We start from the raw sequence: 18,256 nt of genomic DNA, 5'->3' as shown, positions 1-18,256 counted from the left end.
TATCAGGCCAATAAACTATAAAACACCATTAAGAACAGCACAATAGAGACATGGGTGGTGCTGTGGTCTGAACCACAGAGCCTAGGGCTTGCTGATCAGAAGGTTGGCAGTTCGAATCCCCATGACGGGGTGAGCTCCCGTTGCTTGGTCCCTGTTCCTGCCCACCTAGCAGTTTGAAAGCATGTCAAAGTGCAAGTAGATAAATAGGTACAGCTCCAGCGGAAAGGTAAACGGTGTTTCTGTGTGCTGCTCTGGTTCACCAGAAGCAGCTTAGTCATGCTGAATAAAGTGAGATGAGCGCCGCAACCCCAAAGTCGTTCGCAGCTGGACCTAATGGTCAGGGGTCCCTTTACCTTTACAAACAGCACAAATCTATCATTAAAATGACTAGTCTCTTAAAAAAAGCTTCAAACAGCAGCATAGGTCCATCAGCATAAAAAAAACCCCAAGAGATGCATGAAATGGATGCTGATTGGTTTATCTATTTGTTACTGTATTTTCAAGGCTCCCATCATGTTATTAATGTATTTGAAAAATTATGGCTCAAATTCATGGCTAGTCCTACTCAGAGTAGACCCACTGAAATGAATGGAAGTTAGTAACTTAGGTTCATTAATTAAAATAGGTCTGTTATGAGTAGGCCTTACTTGACGACAACCCTATATTTCCCTTAAATTCAACTTTTGCTGGCTGTGTGCTCCAAGAAAGGAGATTCCGAGTAAACAACAAGAAGAACTTTGAGACAGTGAGCTGTTCGCCAGTGGAACAGTCTCTCTCGGGAGATGGCGGACTCTCCTTCCTTGGAGGTTTTTAAGCAGAGGTTGGGTGGCCATCCGTCATGTATGATCTAACTGAGATTCCCGCATTGCAGGGATTCGGACTCTATGGCCCTCGGGGTCCCTTCCAATTCTACAATTCTGTGACTCTATGATTCAACTTTGCATCTCCTGAAGCAATACAACTCAAACCAAAACACAACTATCCTTAAAACGTCTCACTTCTCCAGACTTTATGATGTAGTTAAAAAAAAAAAAAAGGCCACAGGACACAGGGAAATGTCCATAAAATGCATAAAATGGGTCAAAATTGCAAGGCAAAATTCTGTATATATTACCCTGAAACGATGAGGACATTTAAAATACAAAAAAATGTAGGCTGATGTGGGAAAGTGAAGAACCTGGACTTAATGAGAAACGGAGAAACCAAAATTGACAGGTGCGCCCATCCCTAGTTGTCCAGAGAGATGTACATTGATTCCTTCATGGAAGCTCTCAGTTAATGCTGGCTTTCAGTCTGTAGGAAGAGCACTGGGCAACCAGAGGAAGTCCATATATGGTGCTGCCTTCCCTGTTGCTGTTGTTGCCTTAAGGGATGCCTCTCCAAAGAACGTGGCAGTTACTCAATTTCCTTGAAGACGACCACAAGCAGTACTGTGTAATTACTCCCAAGCTCAGCACAAGCAGCCCCAGCAGCTAGTCAAAGGTGGTATGGAAACTTGCAAGGATGGTCAACGGTGTGTGGCATTTTTCCCCCCCATAGGAGATGAACAAAGTTTGCTTCGAAAGGGACTTTAGAAGCCCCTGTAAAGTAAAGAACTTCTGATTCTTCATCTGCCCACTATATAAAAACAATATTCACTCAACCCAATCCAATATAACACCCAACAAAGCCACTTTCCAGCAAATTTAACTTTAGAAGACTTAGTGAGCCACCCTAAGCGTCTATGGCTGAAGGGCAGCATACAAATTTAATAAATAAATTAAAATAAATTAAAATCACCCACTTATTCACCCATTTATTATTGAGGAAGTGCGTGGAACAGGTCTCGGTGTTTCGATTTCTGGGAATGGAGTTGTGAGACTACCTAACCTGGGGAGAAAACAGCAAAGACCTGGTGAAGAGAGCACAACAGAGGTTATATTTTCTGAGAATCCTCCGGAAAAACAGTCTCTCAAAGGACCTGTTGATGGCATTTTACCATTGCACTGTGGAGAGTGTATTAACTTATGGTCTCTGTGTGTGGTTTGGGAGCTGCACAGTCAGGGGAAAAACAACGCTATCCAGGGTTGTAAAGACTGCAGAGAGAATAACTGGGTGCACTCTTCCCACCTTAGATCAAATCTATGCTGCCAGGTGCCACAAGAAAGCGGCAGAGATAGCGCAGGATAGTATGCACCCCGGAAATGATCTCTTTCAGCTTCTGCCTTCTGGAAGAAGGTATAGGGTTATAAAGGCCAGGACTAGCCGCCTGAGAAACTGTTTCTATGCAAATGCAATTCTGGTTCTAAACGCAGCATAAGGGGTCTCTATAGTATAGTGTATTTTAAAATGGGGTTTCAGAGTTTTTAGGGGGCTTTGAATGTTTTATGTAGTTTTTATGTAGTTTTATGTAGTTTTTATGTAGTTTTATGTAGTTTTTCAATTTCATTGTTCTGCATGGGACAATGACAATAAAGATATCGTATATCGTATATAAATCCACACTTCTACTTTCCCCTGGAGAAATCCGTTGCTTACTGCTGAATTGGAGGAAATGTCAACCAGGTTTTCTCCAGACTGATGTTTGCTCTGATTTTGATGCTAAAGAGCGGGTTTTCTGGAGGAAAGCATGGGACAAGTGCAAAGCCACTCAGACTCATGCTTTCTAGTGGAAGTGTGAACAAGCCCTCACATTTGTGAGATGATAAATAGCTTTAGTGGCTACAAGATGAAATGACTACAGGTTTTTGTTTTTTAAAAGAGAATTCAGTTGGAAAAAACTAACTGAACATGCTTTACTGATAAGCTGATTTAAAACACACCCACCCACCACAATTGTTTGTGCGTGTGCGTGTGGTTCTTAGAGCTGTTATGTCTCATTTCCAAAGCAACCTGCAGAAGTAACTTCCCCTTTTGTGTTTAATGCACTGTGGTTTAATCTATTTAAAGGCAGCCTCTCCCCACAAGAACATTGTTTTGCCAGACAGATAATAACTGGGATGAGCATAGTTATTTAGACTGCACACCTTCTTTGACCCTGCCGAGTGCCAAAAAAAGGTAACTTTATACAACTCATTGTTTTCGGCCTTCCAGCAGTTTACCTTTTGCTGCCTGCTTACTTAAGGCTAGTTGACACAAACAGAGAATAAATGCAGTGGAGTGCAGTGGTTAGAGCAGGGTTGTGGGAACTGCAGCTCCTCACATGTTGGTTGACTGGAATTCCCATTCCTGTTCATGAGCCATGCTAGGAAGCGTAGTCCAACAACATGTGGACAACCACAAGCCTTCCTAAAGCAAGACGTGAACTGGAACACAGCCATCCTTCTCTGAATTTTGCAATGCAGTTCTCTCTCTTCATAGTGTGGAGCAAAAAAAGGAAAAAACCTAGGATAAAGTGTGCATAAAAACGCATATATTAGTGAAAATTGTTTGTTAAAACGTTAAGAAATTGGCACTAAAATTCTGGTGAGTTTTCACAAGGGCTTAAAGGAAGTCAACAAACTGAGCTGGCAATGTGGAGAACTGCATAAGATTGGAAAGATTAGAAACTGAAGGGAACCAAAAATGACAGATTCATCCGTCCCTCTAAATAACTCACTCTGGATGGTTATTGAAACCTCATAATTTTTGGAATGCATAACATAATTTAATCAAATTCGCAAAAAGGAGACCTCCACACTATCCTTTAATTTCTTTTTTAAAATATGCTTTAGAGTTCTAGACTGATAGACAGATGTACAAAAATGTTCAAAATATGGCCTAGAAAGGGACAATATTTTTAAACGGCTATTTCTCAGCCGTTCTTCATGAGAATGTTGTGACACTTAACAAGATCATATACCTTACCAGGTAGATTCACATTTCCATATTGAATGTGAACTTCTACCTCAAATTTCAAAATCTGACTGCTTCAGTCTTCTTGGCTGGTTTTTTGGGTTGTTGCTTCCAGTCTTCAAAATATGAACTATAAACTGGCAGCTGCAAATGTTGTCTGAATCTAAACACAGCATAGTATTTAAAACACATGTCAATGATCAAATAGTGTCTAACACCAGACACCATTGAAATTCAACTTATCAAATATAGTGAAACACTTGATACAGCTGTAAATACTGTGTGTCAGATGCTAGACATATTGTTCTGTGTGCTATGATCACAGATGGACAAATAAATATTATGAGTTTGTGAGTGTCTGGCACCTATAAATCTTGGACTCAGCACGTGTTAGAATTAATTTAAGGCTTGGAGTGTGTGCTGGACACTTTTAATTTCTGAACTCAGCAAGTATTAAAAGCTAATTAAGCTAGGCTAGTTCCCGTGAGGTGATAGCTTGTGTGATGGGCCACTAAGAGAACAAAAGATCAAAAGAACCTGGGCTGGATCTACATTGATCTGCTAAACGTGTTGTTGTTGTTTTTTTAAAAAGTTTTATAAAGTTTCATAGGAGTTTCCCATTGTCGGTGGCTTCTCTGGTGTCACATAATAATAATAATAATAATAATAATAATAATAATAATAATAATAATAATAATCTGTTATTTATACCCCGCCCATCTGGCTGGGTTTCCCCAGCCACTCTGGGTGGCTTCCAACAAAATATTGAAATACAATAGTCCATCAAACATTAAAAGCTTCCCTAAACAGGGCTTCCTTCAGGTGTCTTCTAAAAGTATGGTAGTTGTTTTTCTCTTTGACATCTGGTGGGAGGGTGTTCCACGGGTGCCACTACTGAGAAGGCCCTCTGCCTGGTTCCCTGTAACTTGGCTTCTCACAGCGAGGGAACTGCCAGAAGGCCCTCGGCGCTGGACCTCAGTGTCCGGGCAGAACGATGGGGGATATCATGATGTTTGATATCTGTTTGACTCCAAGGCTGTGGCTATGGGAGAAACAGGATCCTTTCAGGGTGTTAATGCTGTGAACCCCTCCATCGAAAGCTCATGTTCTATATGTGTGTAAATGAACCATATATCTTAAAGACACCACAGTCTCTGCTGTGCCTTATTCCCAAGCAGAAACATGGGCTTTGACTGAGTCCCTGGAACCTCTGGAATCTCGGAGATCAGGATGGCGTGCAGTACAGGAGAATTCTGTCAAAATATTGGTGGTTTGTGGATGGCTTTTTTTGAGGGGGGGGGTGATTTTGGCATAAAGGCAAGTCAGAACTGGGGGACCACAGTGCAGATCCTAGAAAGCATTGAATAGAAGCTTAAGTCAGACTGTCTCATTCAAAACACAAGCTAAGCTATCGCCTCAGAAGGTTGTTGACATTGAGAATAGCACTTTCCCGAGCTTTGAAGCGGTATGTGGTGCTGCTTCCTGACCCTGCTACATGCAGAACTCATATATTTAGACAAATTGGAGGCATAATTACAGGAAACAAGCCCCAAAGGGTATCGGCTTCCTTCTATGAGAAAGCTTTAAGGCATTCTATAGGACTGTTCCCTGCCCTCTAAGAGCTCCTATGTTTACTTGCATTCTAGGCCTCAACTTAATTTCCCTGTCTGTTGTGGTCCCCTGCTGCTTCCATTTGTTATGGGGACATTTTTGTCAAGACTGCACAAACAGCAGGTTATAGGGGAGTGGTAAGCAATGTGGTGAGCTTCAAATGTTGTTGGACTACAACCCCTATCTGACTGTTGCCCATTCTGAATGGGACAGATGGAACAACTTCCTTGTTGTTGTTTAGTCATTTAGTTGTGTCCGACTCTTCATGACCCCATGGACCAGAGCACGCCAGGCACTCCTGTCTTCCACTGCCTCCCGCAGTTTGGTCAAACTCATGCTGGTAGCTTCGAGAACACTGTCCAACCATCTCGTCCTCTGTCGTCCCCTTCTCCTTGTGCCCTCCATCTTTCCCAACATCAGGGTCTTTCCCAGGGAGTCTTCTCTTCTCATGAGGTGGCCAAAGTATTGGAGCCTCAGCTTCACAATCTGTCCTTCCAGTGAGCACTCAGGGCTGATTTCCTAAAGAATGGATGCGTTTGCTCTTTTTGCAGTCCATGGGACTCTCAAGAGTCTCCTCCAGCACCATAATTCTAAAGCATCATTTATTTGGTGATCAGCCTTCTTTATGGTCCAGCTCTCACTTCCATACATCACTACTGGGAAAACAACTTCCAGGCGGCACCATTTTGGAACATAGGAAGCTATCTTAATAGCATCAGATCATTGGTCTATCCAGCTCACATTGACTGGCAGTCGTTCTCCAGAATGTCAGAGAGTGAAATTCTGAGGTTTTGGACTACAACTCCCATCATCCCTGGCCTATCAGATACTGCCAGGGGCTGAAGAAGTTTGTGGAAGGCTGGACTGGAGATACCATGCAGGGACACAGGGATCTACTTCCATTTGCAAGCAGATTTGCTGGGTAATGAATTGAACGGCAATTGCTTCTGAACTTTTCTGACTTTTAAAACCATAAAGGAAAAACCGAGGATGTCATGATGACCCACCAATGGAGCAATCCATGTTTTCTCGTGGCTGTTAAGAGTAATTAATGCCCATCCCAAGCAAAGTGCGTTTTTCGTCGATTAAAGCTATTCACCGGGGAAAGTTGGGAGATTATAAAGTAAAATGACCACAATGGGAAAAGAAATGTCTGGGTCACCGTGTCTGCAGGCGGCTGATTCTATATATTTAAGAGAGGCTATACTGGCTTGATGTGAACTTTTTAATTAAGTGGAGGGAAAGCAGTCTAGTCACACTGGAACCAAGTTGATTTTCGGGCCCCTGAAAGCCTGTCGTCTTGTTAAGGAAATGTGGGTGGTTAATATGTACTTCACCACCAAAGTTCCATCTTGCAGCTCCCCGAGAGCAATGATTGGTTAGTATCCTCCCCAGTCGGACTTTAAATTTCAGGCAGGTTCAAAGGTGAGGGGCAAAGCTTCGTCCAGAGTCGGTGAGGTGGATTCGAGGTCTAGAAGATAGTGTCTGTCTTGGAGGTCAAGGTAAGAACTCACTGTGTCAGCTGGTTAGTTTTGCTATTTAAAAATGTCTTGAGCTGCGATCGGGCTTAACAGATTCATTGTAGCATAAGGCTTTGTAGACTATTGCCTAATCTGAATCAAACTATAAGATGAAACATTGCTCGGAATCACCCAGATGGTGGAAGTGTGAGATGATTTAGGAGGGAGCAGGAATCATTTTCTTATTCAGCTGGTCTACTCAGTGTTATCTTTCTAGGAAAAGATAACTCACCATGAATGCCTCACTTGTTCTCTTAGAATGCCAATGGTGCCCACCTGAGAAGTGTTGGAACTGAGTTCTGGCAAGTTCTGGCTGGGGGAAAAAAGCCCTGGGTTTCCAAAGGGGTTTCAAGAAATAGATTACAGTTTGAATGTAAAATTCCTAATATATATTAATATTCTCCCCCCACATACACATATCTTAGGGAAATATTCCAGATCTTTCATCTTCTCCAGTCCATGTGCATGTGAAAAGAAAAAGTAGAAAACACTTGCATTGATGTTTGCATTGATGTTTTCTTGCATATGAGAGCCTTGAATTACAACAGAGGAAGTTTCTCGAATTATAATTGCTTAGAAAAGGCTAGCCTGTGCCACAAAGCTTTGTAAGTGCAATGCAGGAAATCATTCTAGTCTTGTTTGGAGCAGCGGTGGAGCTAATAGACCAACAATGCAAGCAGGAGAGTTTATTCTCCTCCTCCTCCTCCTCACTGGTTGCATACAGACCTTACATTTGAAGCACTTGCAAAGCACATTAAAGCACATTACTTCACCCAAAGAATCCAGGGAACTGTCGTTTGTTAAGGGTGCTGGGAATTATAGCTCTATGAGAGGCAAACGACAGTTACTGGGATTCTTTGGAGGAAGCAATGTATAAGCTCCAAATCCATATTAAGTTGCAATGTGGGCAACTCCCCAGTGAAATTCTGGGCTAAACGAGGGCTGGAGCTCTGGTCTCAAGGTCCTCATCTGACATTGAAACTACTACATCCTAGAAAGAAAGAAAGAAAGAAAGAAAGAAAGAAAGAAAGAAAGAAAGAGAAAATTGAAGATAATTAAATTACACCTGAACAATACACTAAACAGTGCATACGCCATGGTACATGTAGCAATGTGTGCTTGGATTTATAATTCACTGAATGATCTGTTTATTTGCAGCCCCATTTGTAAGGTCAGGCTGTGCCTGCCGATGAAGATGAAGAGAACAATTGTGTTTCTTTGCATTGTTGCCGTAGCCTGGGCAGCCCCAGTAAGTTCTTCTTAATGGCTTGTGTATATGTCAGACATGTCCACGGGCACGAATTAGCCGTCAAATGGGCGCATGCAGAGATGGAAAGGAATATATTCTTACATGAAAGCAACGGTTGTTGGGCAGAAGAACTCACAGGGCACATTGTACTTAAAGACAGGTGAACAGTGCGTGGAATTGCTTGAGAAACATGCGTGGAAGATTCCAGCGTGGGGTCTGAGCAGCGGCGTCATTAACGCGGCAACAGGCCAGAACTCTGCACGTGCAACTCTGCACACGCAAGGCACGCTGTGGTCTAGAAACTTTCTCACGCTGCAGTAGGGCTCACAAAGCATGTGCAAAAAGCCACCAGCCTGGCATTCAACAGCAGCAGTCGCAGACTTGAGGGCTTGCTGATATGATAACCTCAATTCCCTAGGACAGAGGAGGGGCTGGCACAGTCACTAACTGCCTGGGTCACATGTCCCTAACTGCCCCTCCTCCCAAGCCATACCTCCCCCTACCCAGAACCGCTGTAATTGGGCCTCCCCCTGCTCTCCCCCACAGCTCTCCTCCCAGGCACATCCCACCAAGTGCCCTTACAGCCACTGAAAAACCTTTGAAACAGTAAAAAAAGAATTTCAAAGGATATTAAATTTAAAAACAATTTAAAAGAGGAAGCCCTCTCTGCTGAGCAGCAGCAGCAGCCCTTATGAAGCATGTGTTAAGGAGAGGTAGGTAGCCGTGTTGGTCTGATGGAGTCGAAATAAAAAATTAAAAAATAGTCCAGTAGCACCTTAGAGACCAACTAAGTTTGTACTGGGTAAAGTGGTTACGAACTTATTTCATTCCGGAGGTCCGTTCTTAAGCTGAAACCGTTCTTATCCTGAGGCGTGCTTTCTCTATTGGTGCCTCCCACTGTATGCGTGCTTCGGGTGCACAATTTCCGTTCGCATCCTGGGGCAAAGTTTGCAACCAGGAGCAGCTACTTCTGGGTTAGCGGAGTTCGTTACCCGAAGCGTTCGTAACCAGAGGTACCACTGTATAAGCTTTCGTGTATCTGAAGAAGTGTGTCTGCACATGAAAGCTTATACCCAGTACAAACTTAGTTGGTCTCTAAGGTGCTACTGGACTATTTTATAATTTGTTAAGGAGAGAATTGACTCAAATTACAAATGCAAATTATTTTTTGTGGGAAATTCTCAAATTAAATTGGTCCTTTTTCCATAGCCTCATTAGTTTAAATCTTTCCCTGCCCCCCTTTTGCAGAATTTTCTGTGTTGTTACATAAATTCCCACTACACATCAGACCAAAAAAACCACCAATCTTGATATTCTCTGTTGGTTAATTTTTAAAAGTGAGCTTCGATTGCCTTTTCAACTTTGTTTTCTGATTTAAAAGCTCTCGCAGAGTGAGCCAAGGGACAACAACAGTAGCATCGGGAGAAATCAGGTGAGTTCATCTTTGCGAAATTTCTTGGCTATATGATTTGATTCTGCAAAGTTGAATCAGATTTCAGATTTCCTTTGACATGTATTCAAGATCCACTGCTCCTAGTAAGGGCTTAACCATATTGGCCCCTACTATGAGCAAATGGGGAGCCCAACTCTCTCATTCCAAATGCAACACAGCACATAAGGTATAGCCTGGGCAGAGAGTTACTCCAGGGCTGACCCACCCATGAGGCAAGGTGAGGCAACCGCCTCTGGCGGCAGAATCCACAGGAACAGCTGATCCTGATGTAGCTCTTTATTCCTTCCTCCCTTGTTCCTGATGTAGATCTTCACTCATGCACTGGAGGTGGGGAGGGGGGGGATTAAGGCACCATTTTGTGATTTGCCTCAGGTGCCAAAATGTATTGGGCTGGTTCTGGGTTACTCTGAACATTGTAGCTCTGTGAAGGGAACAGATATCCTCTAACAACTTGTAGCACCCTTAACAAACTGCATCTCCCAGAATTCCTTGGGGTGAAGCCATGACTGTTTAAGCAATATAACAGTGCTTTAAATGCATGGTGAGGATGCGACCCTACTGTGCTCCCACAATACTCTGGCTGGTTTGTTGCAGATTAAGATGGAGTGGTGAACATTTGGAACATATTTTAAGTCTGAGGACCACAATTCCTTCTTACATACCAGTGTTGGGCAGTGCCAGAGGCAAAACGGGGAAGGGTTCCCTAGAAAGAGGGAAACCATGATTGTCCAAGTATTATAACAGTGCTTTAAATGTTATACTGTGTATGCAGCCTAATAATGGCAGCTATTCCTCAGTGAAATAAACAAGATGATCAGGTGATGCTATCTTTACACCCAACCGTGTCGTTTTGATCCTGCACTCCTTTGAAATCTGACATTCCGCCCAGGCCTAACTTGGCACTTCCTGAAAAACTAATATTTAAAGAACAGCGGTTTTCCTGTCTGTGCCAAATTAAGCTCCCGTTTTAGCTCTTGTCACAGGTGCCAGCATGTGGCCTGAAGCCTTGAAAACAGCCCACCCACCTGCCATTGTCGCCGTCAATTAAGGCTAAGCAAGATCAACAGCAGTCAAGCAAAACGTGTCAACTTCTTTTATTTCTGGTCACCGGGGAGTGACCTCTAGCAGAATATTAAAAAAAAATGTGTTAGAAAAGGTTTTTTTTGAAAATGCATTGACAAATATGTTGCTTGAAAAGTTATAGGAATGGGTAATAGAATGTGACAGATAGACAGGTTTTGGTGTTTTCTTAAAAAAGGAATTGAAAGAGCAATTGGATTATGGACAGAAGACCACAAACCCATCTCCCCCAAATTTAGGCAACCAATTCCTCCTCTGTAGCTTTCTGAAAATGATAGCTAAGAGGGTTAGATCACCTCTGGCCATCCTGCAATTTGAAAACTGGTTGGCACCCTGAAAAGCGTTTAAAGACATGCTAGCCCAGGGGGTCAGCAAACTTTTTCAGCAGGGGGCCGGTCCACTGTCCCTCAGACCTTGTGGGGGGGGGGGGTCGGACTATATTTTGAGGGGGGGAAAAGAATGAATTCCTATGCCCCACAAATAACCCAGAGATGCATTTTAAATAAAAGCACACATTCTATTCATGTAAAAACATGCTGATTCCCGGACCATCCGCGGGCCCGATTTAGAAGGTGATTGGGCTGGATCTGGCCCCCGGGCCTTAGCTTGCCTACCCATGTGCTAGGCTTATTCAAGAAGAAGGGGAGGGCCCTCCCTAGCCACACCCCCTCAGAGCATCACTGTTGACAGCTGTATTGCCCCTCCATGTATTGGGGGCTGAACTTTCTGCCGTGGGGAGGATTCCCTGCTTGTGGCAGATCCCCACAATTTAGAACCCTGGAAGGTCAGGATTCTAAACCACACGAGGGACCTACACAGGTAGAGAAGGCTCCCTGAAGTGGCATGTAGAGGAAATACCCCCAAAGAGACCTATTTATTTGCATTGATTTAAGATCACCGTCTTAGGTTCCAGTCTCCGTTTGTGAGACCCTTTCCACCGTGGCACCTTCAATATGGAATTTTATCCCTGGGCAACTCCAACAAGCCCTCTCTCATTGAAAGTGATTTTATCCAGGAAAGCCTTTTAGGATACGTTTCCCTTCCCCCTCACTCCCATTGCCTCCAGGAATTGTTTGACATCTCTCTGGGCCCTCTGCGGGCTCAATGACTGCCACGGACCACATTATGACTGCCACCGCATGGTGCAATGTCAATTCTTTCCCACATAGTCTCAGTAACACAAAGCCAGCCTTCAGCTGAGTATTGCATGGTTCTTGCTTGGAGTCTTCCCACTTTTCTTTGAGCAAGGGTTGCCGCTCTGTGGTAGGACAGCTGCTTTGTAAGCAGAAGGTCTATGGTTCAACCCTGGCATCTTGTGCTGGTCCCGGGGAGGGGGGGTTACCGTGCGGCGTGGTCTGAGTCCAGTCCTAAGTCGAGGGTATGGAGGCTGTCCGTCAAGGGCAAAGCGGAGCCGGGCATGGTCAGGAACTTTGGAAGAGCAGGACAGGATGCTGGCAGGAACAGGTTACCAACAATGTTGCTTCCCCCAACCTGGGACTGGGCTGACTGGCCTTTATTTCCTCTGAGGCCAGGGGCGGTCCCGGCCCACAGGTGACTCGCCTCTCCTGGCCTTAAGGTGAGCACTCCTCCTGGGAGAAACCAGTTCCCTCCGCCTCTCTGCCCTGAGCCTCTGCAGCTCCGGAGAGGCTGGAGGGTAACTGGACCCAGAGGCAACCTCACCTTCCCCTGACAGGGCTGGGAGAGGAGCACCTGCAGGCAATGGGTCCTCAATCACCTCGGGAGCCAGAGCGGATTCAGCTGGTGTCTGCTCCTGAGGATCCGGCACAGGTGAGGGCCCTTCAGGTTCAAGCCCCTGCCCCGGCTCAGCCGGCCCTGGAGGCGGGGACTCCTGTGCAGGCTGGGACTCCTCAGGTTCAGCTTCTGAATCAGATTCCCAGGCCATCACAGCGATGTTATTCAGGAAAGCCTTTTAGGATACGTTTCCCTTCCCCCTCAACCCCATTACCTCCAGGAACTGTTTGACATCTTTCTGGGCCCTCTGTGGGCTCAAGCCCTCCTGTCACATGACTGCCACGGACCACATCTCCAGGTAGGACTAGCAATGTCCAGTGAAACTCTGGAGGGCCACTGCCAATCACTGTTTGAAACTCCTATTGTGCCGGAATCTCCACTCGGCCAAGCTGATAAAGCTCACCGTCCGGCCGAGTCCTTCGGAATCGCCCTCCGACGAATAATTAACGACCTGAGCCTCTGATAAGGCTCCAAGGCACGTTCCCCCATTCAGCAGAGTTTCAAAGCAGCAGAAGTGATGAGATTTATGGCTACATCACTATGCTTTATTTCTTACTACGCAGACAAAAATACATCCTCTCTCTGTGAGAGCAGAGAGCAACTGAAACAAAGGAACAAAGGAACAGAGAAACCAGTACGTCACATCCGTCTCCCTTCTCCCGTGAGACTTCCAATAGCTTGGACTGTTTCTGGAATGTAAACAGAGCCTTGTGACTCTAAGCAGCTGCTCAGTGGCAAACAGAAACTAACATATTGTTCTCGGCGCGTTTTGCTACAGGGAATTTCATAAACACAAGCAGTTTCTGAGATTTGGGTGCAGTACTGCACCTAAGATTTCACATTAAAACTGCCACTGCGGGTACTGAGAGTGTGGGAGGAGAAATTCCTTTCCTCTAGACTTCCAATAGATCTAAAGCCCGTCTTATACACTGAAAAATACAGTAAGGTTTGTGAACTGGACACTCAAGGTGGGTGCCTCTGCCATCAGTTGTATAGGCCCTAAATATGTGTTGATTCTGTTGCCAGAAAGATATATTTATATGAAAGAAAGGGGGCGTAAGAAGAATCCAGGGCTTGTCTGCAGAGTGGAAGGAAAGGAGGACCTTTTTCTGTCTCCCCACTTCTAGCCACTCTCTGAAGACTGGAGAAGAGACCCTCTTAAGAATATTAGGGAGGTGGGCAAGGGAAGCATGGCTTTGTGTTTTGCAGTCTTCTGGTGAACGTAAGATTTTAGCTGCAGTTCATTCACTTTCAGTTTTGTATTCTTGTTATAAAACAGTGTGCCTAGACATTTTGCTGTTGTGCCCATAACCTGGGTTTAAGGTGCACTTTAGCTCCTAGCTTTCATATCTCTGTTTCTAACATTTCTGCTAGCGGAGACAACATTGAGCTAGGAGGACCTATGACTTGACTCAGTGTAAGACAGGTCCCTATGTTCCCTTTTCATTTCTGCTCAGTTACTGCTTCCTGATTATGTTTCTCTCTCCATAGGATGTATCAAACGTGGGCCATACCAGCAAACACGACGGTGCAGAGAATGACGAGGGATTTTATGAAAGTGGAAACAATGGAAATACCATTGGAAATACCACTGGCTGCATCAACAGAGGAGATGTTGGCCATGAAGAATGTGAAAGAATCGAATCTGCCACACAAAGAGATATAATCAATGGAGCTGATGATTTAGTGAATGCTCTCGGAAATGTTGGCAGAAGACCTGAGAGCATCCCTAGTCATGCCACAACAAATGGAAATAGAGAAAGGGATGTTACTGGAGAGGGAATCCTTAGGGGTAACTTGGAAGGTGGAAACTCAAGTGATGCCAGTCGCAGGACTGGAGATGGGAGTGTTGATTATACCATCCAAACAGACCTTTCGACAGTCACTCAAAATGACGATGGAAAGGAAAACCACATTGGTAACATGGTTGCAGAAGGATATGGTGGCACCCCAGGAGACCAGAGTAACAACATCCAAGGCCTAAATGGTGCAGGTGGAGGTGGATATGCAAATGCTGCACCTGAAGGAAACATAACAAGGGCATCTATGACAAATATGGTCCATGGAGAAAGCATTCACTGGGCGGATGTTAATGAAGCTGGCAGTGGTAATGGCGGAGATCCAAGTGAAGAAGGTTCTAGCGATGGCTGGGGGGATGGACGTGACGAAGACACGACAGCTCTGGGGGGAAATGAGAGAGGGAAGCATAGCAATCAGACTTGCGACAATGACAGAGATGTTGGTGGAGATGCTGCAACCAACGGAACTGTGGAGCTGTGCCTCAAAAAGAAACAGAATAACACTCTAGACTCAGAGGGTGTTGCTACGGTGAGTTGGGACTCATGATGGGGCAATGTCAAGTAGAGAAGGAGCAGGTGGGAGGAGGCCGCTGAACTATTCTGCCAAGCCCTGCCTTTGCTCCTGCCACCCCTCTCATTTCTGCACTCTGAGACTAGAAATAAGTAGAGCAGTAGAGCAGCTTGAGGGAGGGGTTGCAGGAACCAAAAGTTGGAGCCGGGGGAAGAGTTTAGCACTGCCTCCCAGCAGCTGCTTCTCTGCTTGGAATTGCTACTTTATACCATTTTAGCACAACCCTCTTCTCAGATGCCATTCTCCTAGTGGACAATTGTTCACTACAAAACAAAAACAAAACAAAAAATGAAGGCACATCTCCCTTCCCATCTGGAAGGGTTGTTGTGGGGCTTTAAGCCCCTTTGCCTTCGGTTGTGGGTCCTGATCCAGATCACGCTACCTGCACTGCAGCAAAAGCTCCCATTTACAGTGGTACCTCGGGTTAAGCACTTAATTCCTTCCAGAGGTCCGTTATTAACCTGAAACTGTTCTTAACCTGAAGCACCACTTTAGCTAATGGGGCCTCCTGCTGCTGCTGCGCTGGCGGAGCACAATTTCTGTTCTCATCCTGAAGCAAAGTTCTTAACCCGAGGTACTATTTCTGGGTTAGCGGAGTCTGTAACCTGAAGCATATGTAACCTGAAGGGTATGTAACCCGAGATACCTCTGTACTCTAATGAGAGCTTCCCTCCCTCAATTGCAAACAGCAAGTGCATGGGCCCCGTCTGGAGTTGGGCTCCAGTGGGGGGCAAAGGGTTCAAGCCCCTTCAATCTACACCAGGGCCCCCCATCTGCCTGCAGTTTAAAATCCATTCATGGAATTGCTAACTGAATGATTTCATTTGGGATTTGCTTGCATTCTCCTTTCCTTTTGGTCTCCAGGGCGCTGGCGGTAGCAGTAACGGATCAGTTGTGAACCACGCAGATGGCAGCAATGTGAATGATACTGGCAGGGATGGGACCCCTGACAACAGAGAGGCCATGGATGGGCTTCCCAATGCAAGCAGCTCTCAGGACGCCAGTGAAGGTCACCTAGAGGATGCCAGTGACCACGAGGACACCAGCGAAGCCGAGAGCAATAGCGTTTCTAGTTTGAGTTCTGAACTCATGCAAGGGGACGAGCCGGACGAAAGCCCCGAGTCTGAAGGCAGCCAGCAAGAAGCGTCAAGTGAGGCAAGCGATGGGGAGGACTCAGAAGACGAGTCTCATGGAGAAGAGGAAGAAAGTGCCAGTGAGAACGAGAGCAGCGAGCAGGCCGAGAGCAACGGCGAAGACAGTCAACCGGAGAGCAGCGAGGGTGACGATCAGTCAGACAGCGGCGACAGTGACAGCCATCCAGACAGCAGCCAAGGTCAATCTGATAGCAGCAGTGGGAGCGAGTCGGAAAGCAATGGAGAAAGTGAGTCTGAGAGCAGCAGCGAGAGTGGGTCTGACAGTAGCAGCGAAAGTGATGGCAAGGCTGACGAAAGCAGCAGTGAGAGTGAGTCTGATAGCAGCAGTGGGGGTGACAGCAGCAGTGGGAGTGAGAGTAGCAGTGAGAGTGAGAAGTCCAGCAGTGAGAGTGAGAGTAGCAGTGAGAGTGAGAAGTCCAGCAGTGAGAGTAGCAGTGAGAGTGAGAGTAGCAGTGAGAGTGAGAAGTCCAGCAGTGAGAGTAGCAGTGAGAGTGAGAGTAGCAGTGAGAGCGAGAATTCCAGCAGTGAGAGTAGCAGTGAGAGTGAGAATTCCAGCAGTGAGAGTGAGAAATCCAGCAGTGAGAGTGAGAAATCCAGCAGTGAGAGTAGCAGTGAGAGTGAGAAATCCAGCAGTGAAAGTAGCAGTGAGAGTGAGAAATCCAGCAGTGAGAGTAGCAGTGAGAGTGAGAAGTCCAGCAGCAGCAGTAGCAGCAGCAGTGAGAGCAGCAGCAGCAGCAGTGAGAGCAGTAGCAGTGAAAGCGAATCTGATAGCAGCAGTGAGAGTGAAAGCAGCAGTGAGGACGACAGCGAATCTGATAGCAGCAGTGAGAGTGACTCCACATCCGAGAGCAGTAGCGAGAGTGACAGCAGTGGTCCATCGGACACCAGCGAAAGTAGCAGTCAAGCAGGGAGCAGTGAAAATGGCAGCCAGTCAGACACTGATAGCGAGGACGGTGGTGAGTTAACGGGCAGTGAAAGTGAGAGCGATTCGGCAAACCAACCTGACGGCGATAGTGAGAGTGCACCTCTGAGTGCGGAAAATGGTGCTGCCAGCGACGGTGCTTCAGATACAGCGGAAATGGCAAGTGACGATGAATCTGTAGCAAGCGAGGAGAGTGACAGTGATGCTCAGTCAGAAGGTGGAGACACTGAGAGTGAATCCATAAGTGAAGGCAGTCAGAGCAACGACCTAACCAGTGATTATTAACACAAGGTTGAGGAAGGATCAAATTACGGCAATGGGAGCGCTCATGATGGCAGAGGAAGACTGGACAACGACACAGAAGCCAAGCCAACAGGCCGAAACACATTTGTCAGGAAGTTACCACCACAAGATCTCTGTATAAGTGTGATTAGGATCAGGGTCAAGGCTGAATTGGGGACGCATTAGCAGGAAAGCTGCCCCAGTCCTTATAGTCGCAGGGGATCAAAAATGCTGTGTTTATACATTTTTGAGTGCTGCGGTTTTGTTTGCAATAAATTATATGCCTTTGCACAATGGGTATTCAATTGTTGGTAAACAGGTGCAATATAAATAAAAGCCCAGGTTCTGATACACATGTTCATTCATCAAAGACCTCCAGGGTTGGTTCTTATAAGTGTTATTCATTACTTGGCTGCAGCATCCTGACTTGCATGTGTGAATGAAACATTGCAAATAGAATTCCTGGTAAACACCACCTGGCCCGTTTTTCTTGGTTTACTTGTTCAATATCATGGTTCTTAGAAGATTATAAATGTGCCCTGTGTGTAAACTGTAAAATAAATTATTATTTTTCATGTTGTTTCATGTATTTTTCTTGGGAATGGCCCACCCAGCTTTTACTCTCTGTTTCAAAAGGAAATCAGAGAAAGGGATGCTATTGAGCCACATCAATTTAAGACTGTGCAGGAGGCAATTGTGTTTTGTCTTGAATCCAGTGGTTGAGTTCCTATTTACAATTGTACATGAGTAAATATACTACTTGATATAAACATCATTTGGTCGCAGGAAATTTGCAGCCTTGTACAGCCACATTTCAGTGAGCGCCACAACTGAACAAGAACAACAAGAGTTATTGTTATTTAACTTATAGGCCACTTACATGCCCAACTGGCTTTTAACGTGTTCACAAACAGGAAATCAATCCAATAACATTAATATACATTTAAAAATCAGTTAAAACAATAAAATCACAAGTTCAACTCAAGGGAATACTTCCTAAAGAGCCGGTGGAATGCCAATGTTGATAGGACATCTAATATTTCAGCAGAG

At 45.3% G+C, this 18,256-nt stretch overlaps 1 protein-coding gene across 3 annotated transcripts; it reads left to right on the top strand.

Annotated features, from left to right (window-relative positions):
• The first annotated feature begins 6,849 nt into the window (after positions 1-6,849).
• LOC308594185 (uncharacterized protein) lies at positions 6,850-17,740 on the top strand. 3 transcript variants are annotated; one of them, XM_081207032.1, is made up of 6 exons: positions 6,850-6,926; positions 8,103-8,193; positions 9,575-9,625; positions 13,970-14,806; positions 15,713-16,416; positions 16,450-17,740. In XM_081207032.1, exons 2-6 carry the CDS (start codon positions 8,134-8,136, stop codon positions 17,207-17,209), a joined length of 2,412 nt encoding a protein of 803 aa, XP_081063158.1. In that variant the 5' UTR covers positions 6,850-6,926; positions 8,103-8,133; the 3' UTR covers positions 17,210-17,740. The 3 variants fall into 3 exon arrangements, with proteins under 3 accessions (XP_081063158.1, XP_081063159.1, XP_081063157.1); XM_081207033.1 differs by having other exon boundaries at positions 15,713-16,467; positions 16,534-17,740; XM_081207031.1 differs by having other exon boundaries at positions 15,713-17,740.
• The last annotated feature ends 516 nt before the right edge of the window (positions 17,741-18,256 follow it).

Source organism: Podarcis bocagei, assembly GCF_964188305.1.
Source record: "Podarcis bocagei genome assembly, chromosome: 9".
Lineage (NCBI taxonomy): Eukaryota > Metazoa > Chordata > Lepidosauria > Squamata > Lacertidae > Podarcis > Podarcis bocagei.
This window is presented reverse-complemented; position numbering and strand designations above follow the sequence as displayed.

Bases quoted from the DNA above. Each gene is read 5' to 3' on its own strand.
- LOC308594185 (XM_081207031.1), top strand. From the start codon at position 8,134: ATGAAGATGAAGAGAACAATTGTGTTTCTTTGCATTGTTGCCGTAGCC. The intron at 8,194-9,574 runs GTAAGTTCTTCT...CTGATTTAAAAG, and splicing joins CCGTAGCCTGGGCAGCCCCA to CTCTCGCAGAGTGAGCCAAG. The intron at 9,626-13,969 runs GTGAGTTCATCT...CTCTCTCCATAG, and splicing joins GTAGCATCGGGAGAAATCAG to GATGTATCAAACGTGGGCCA.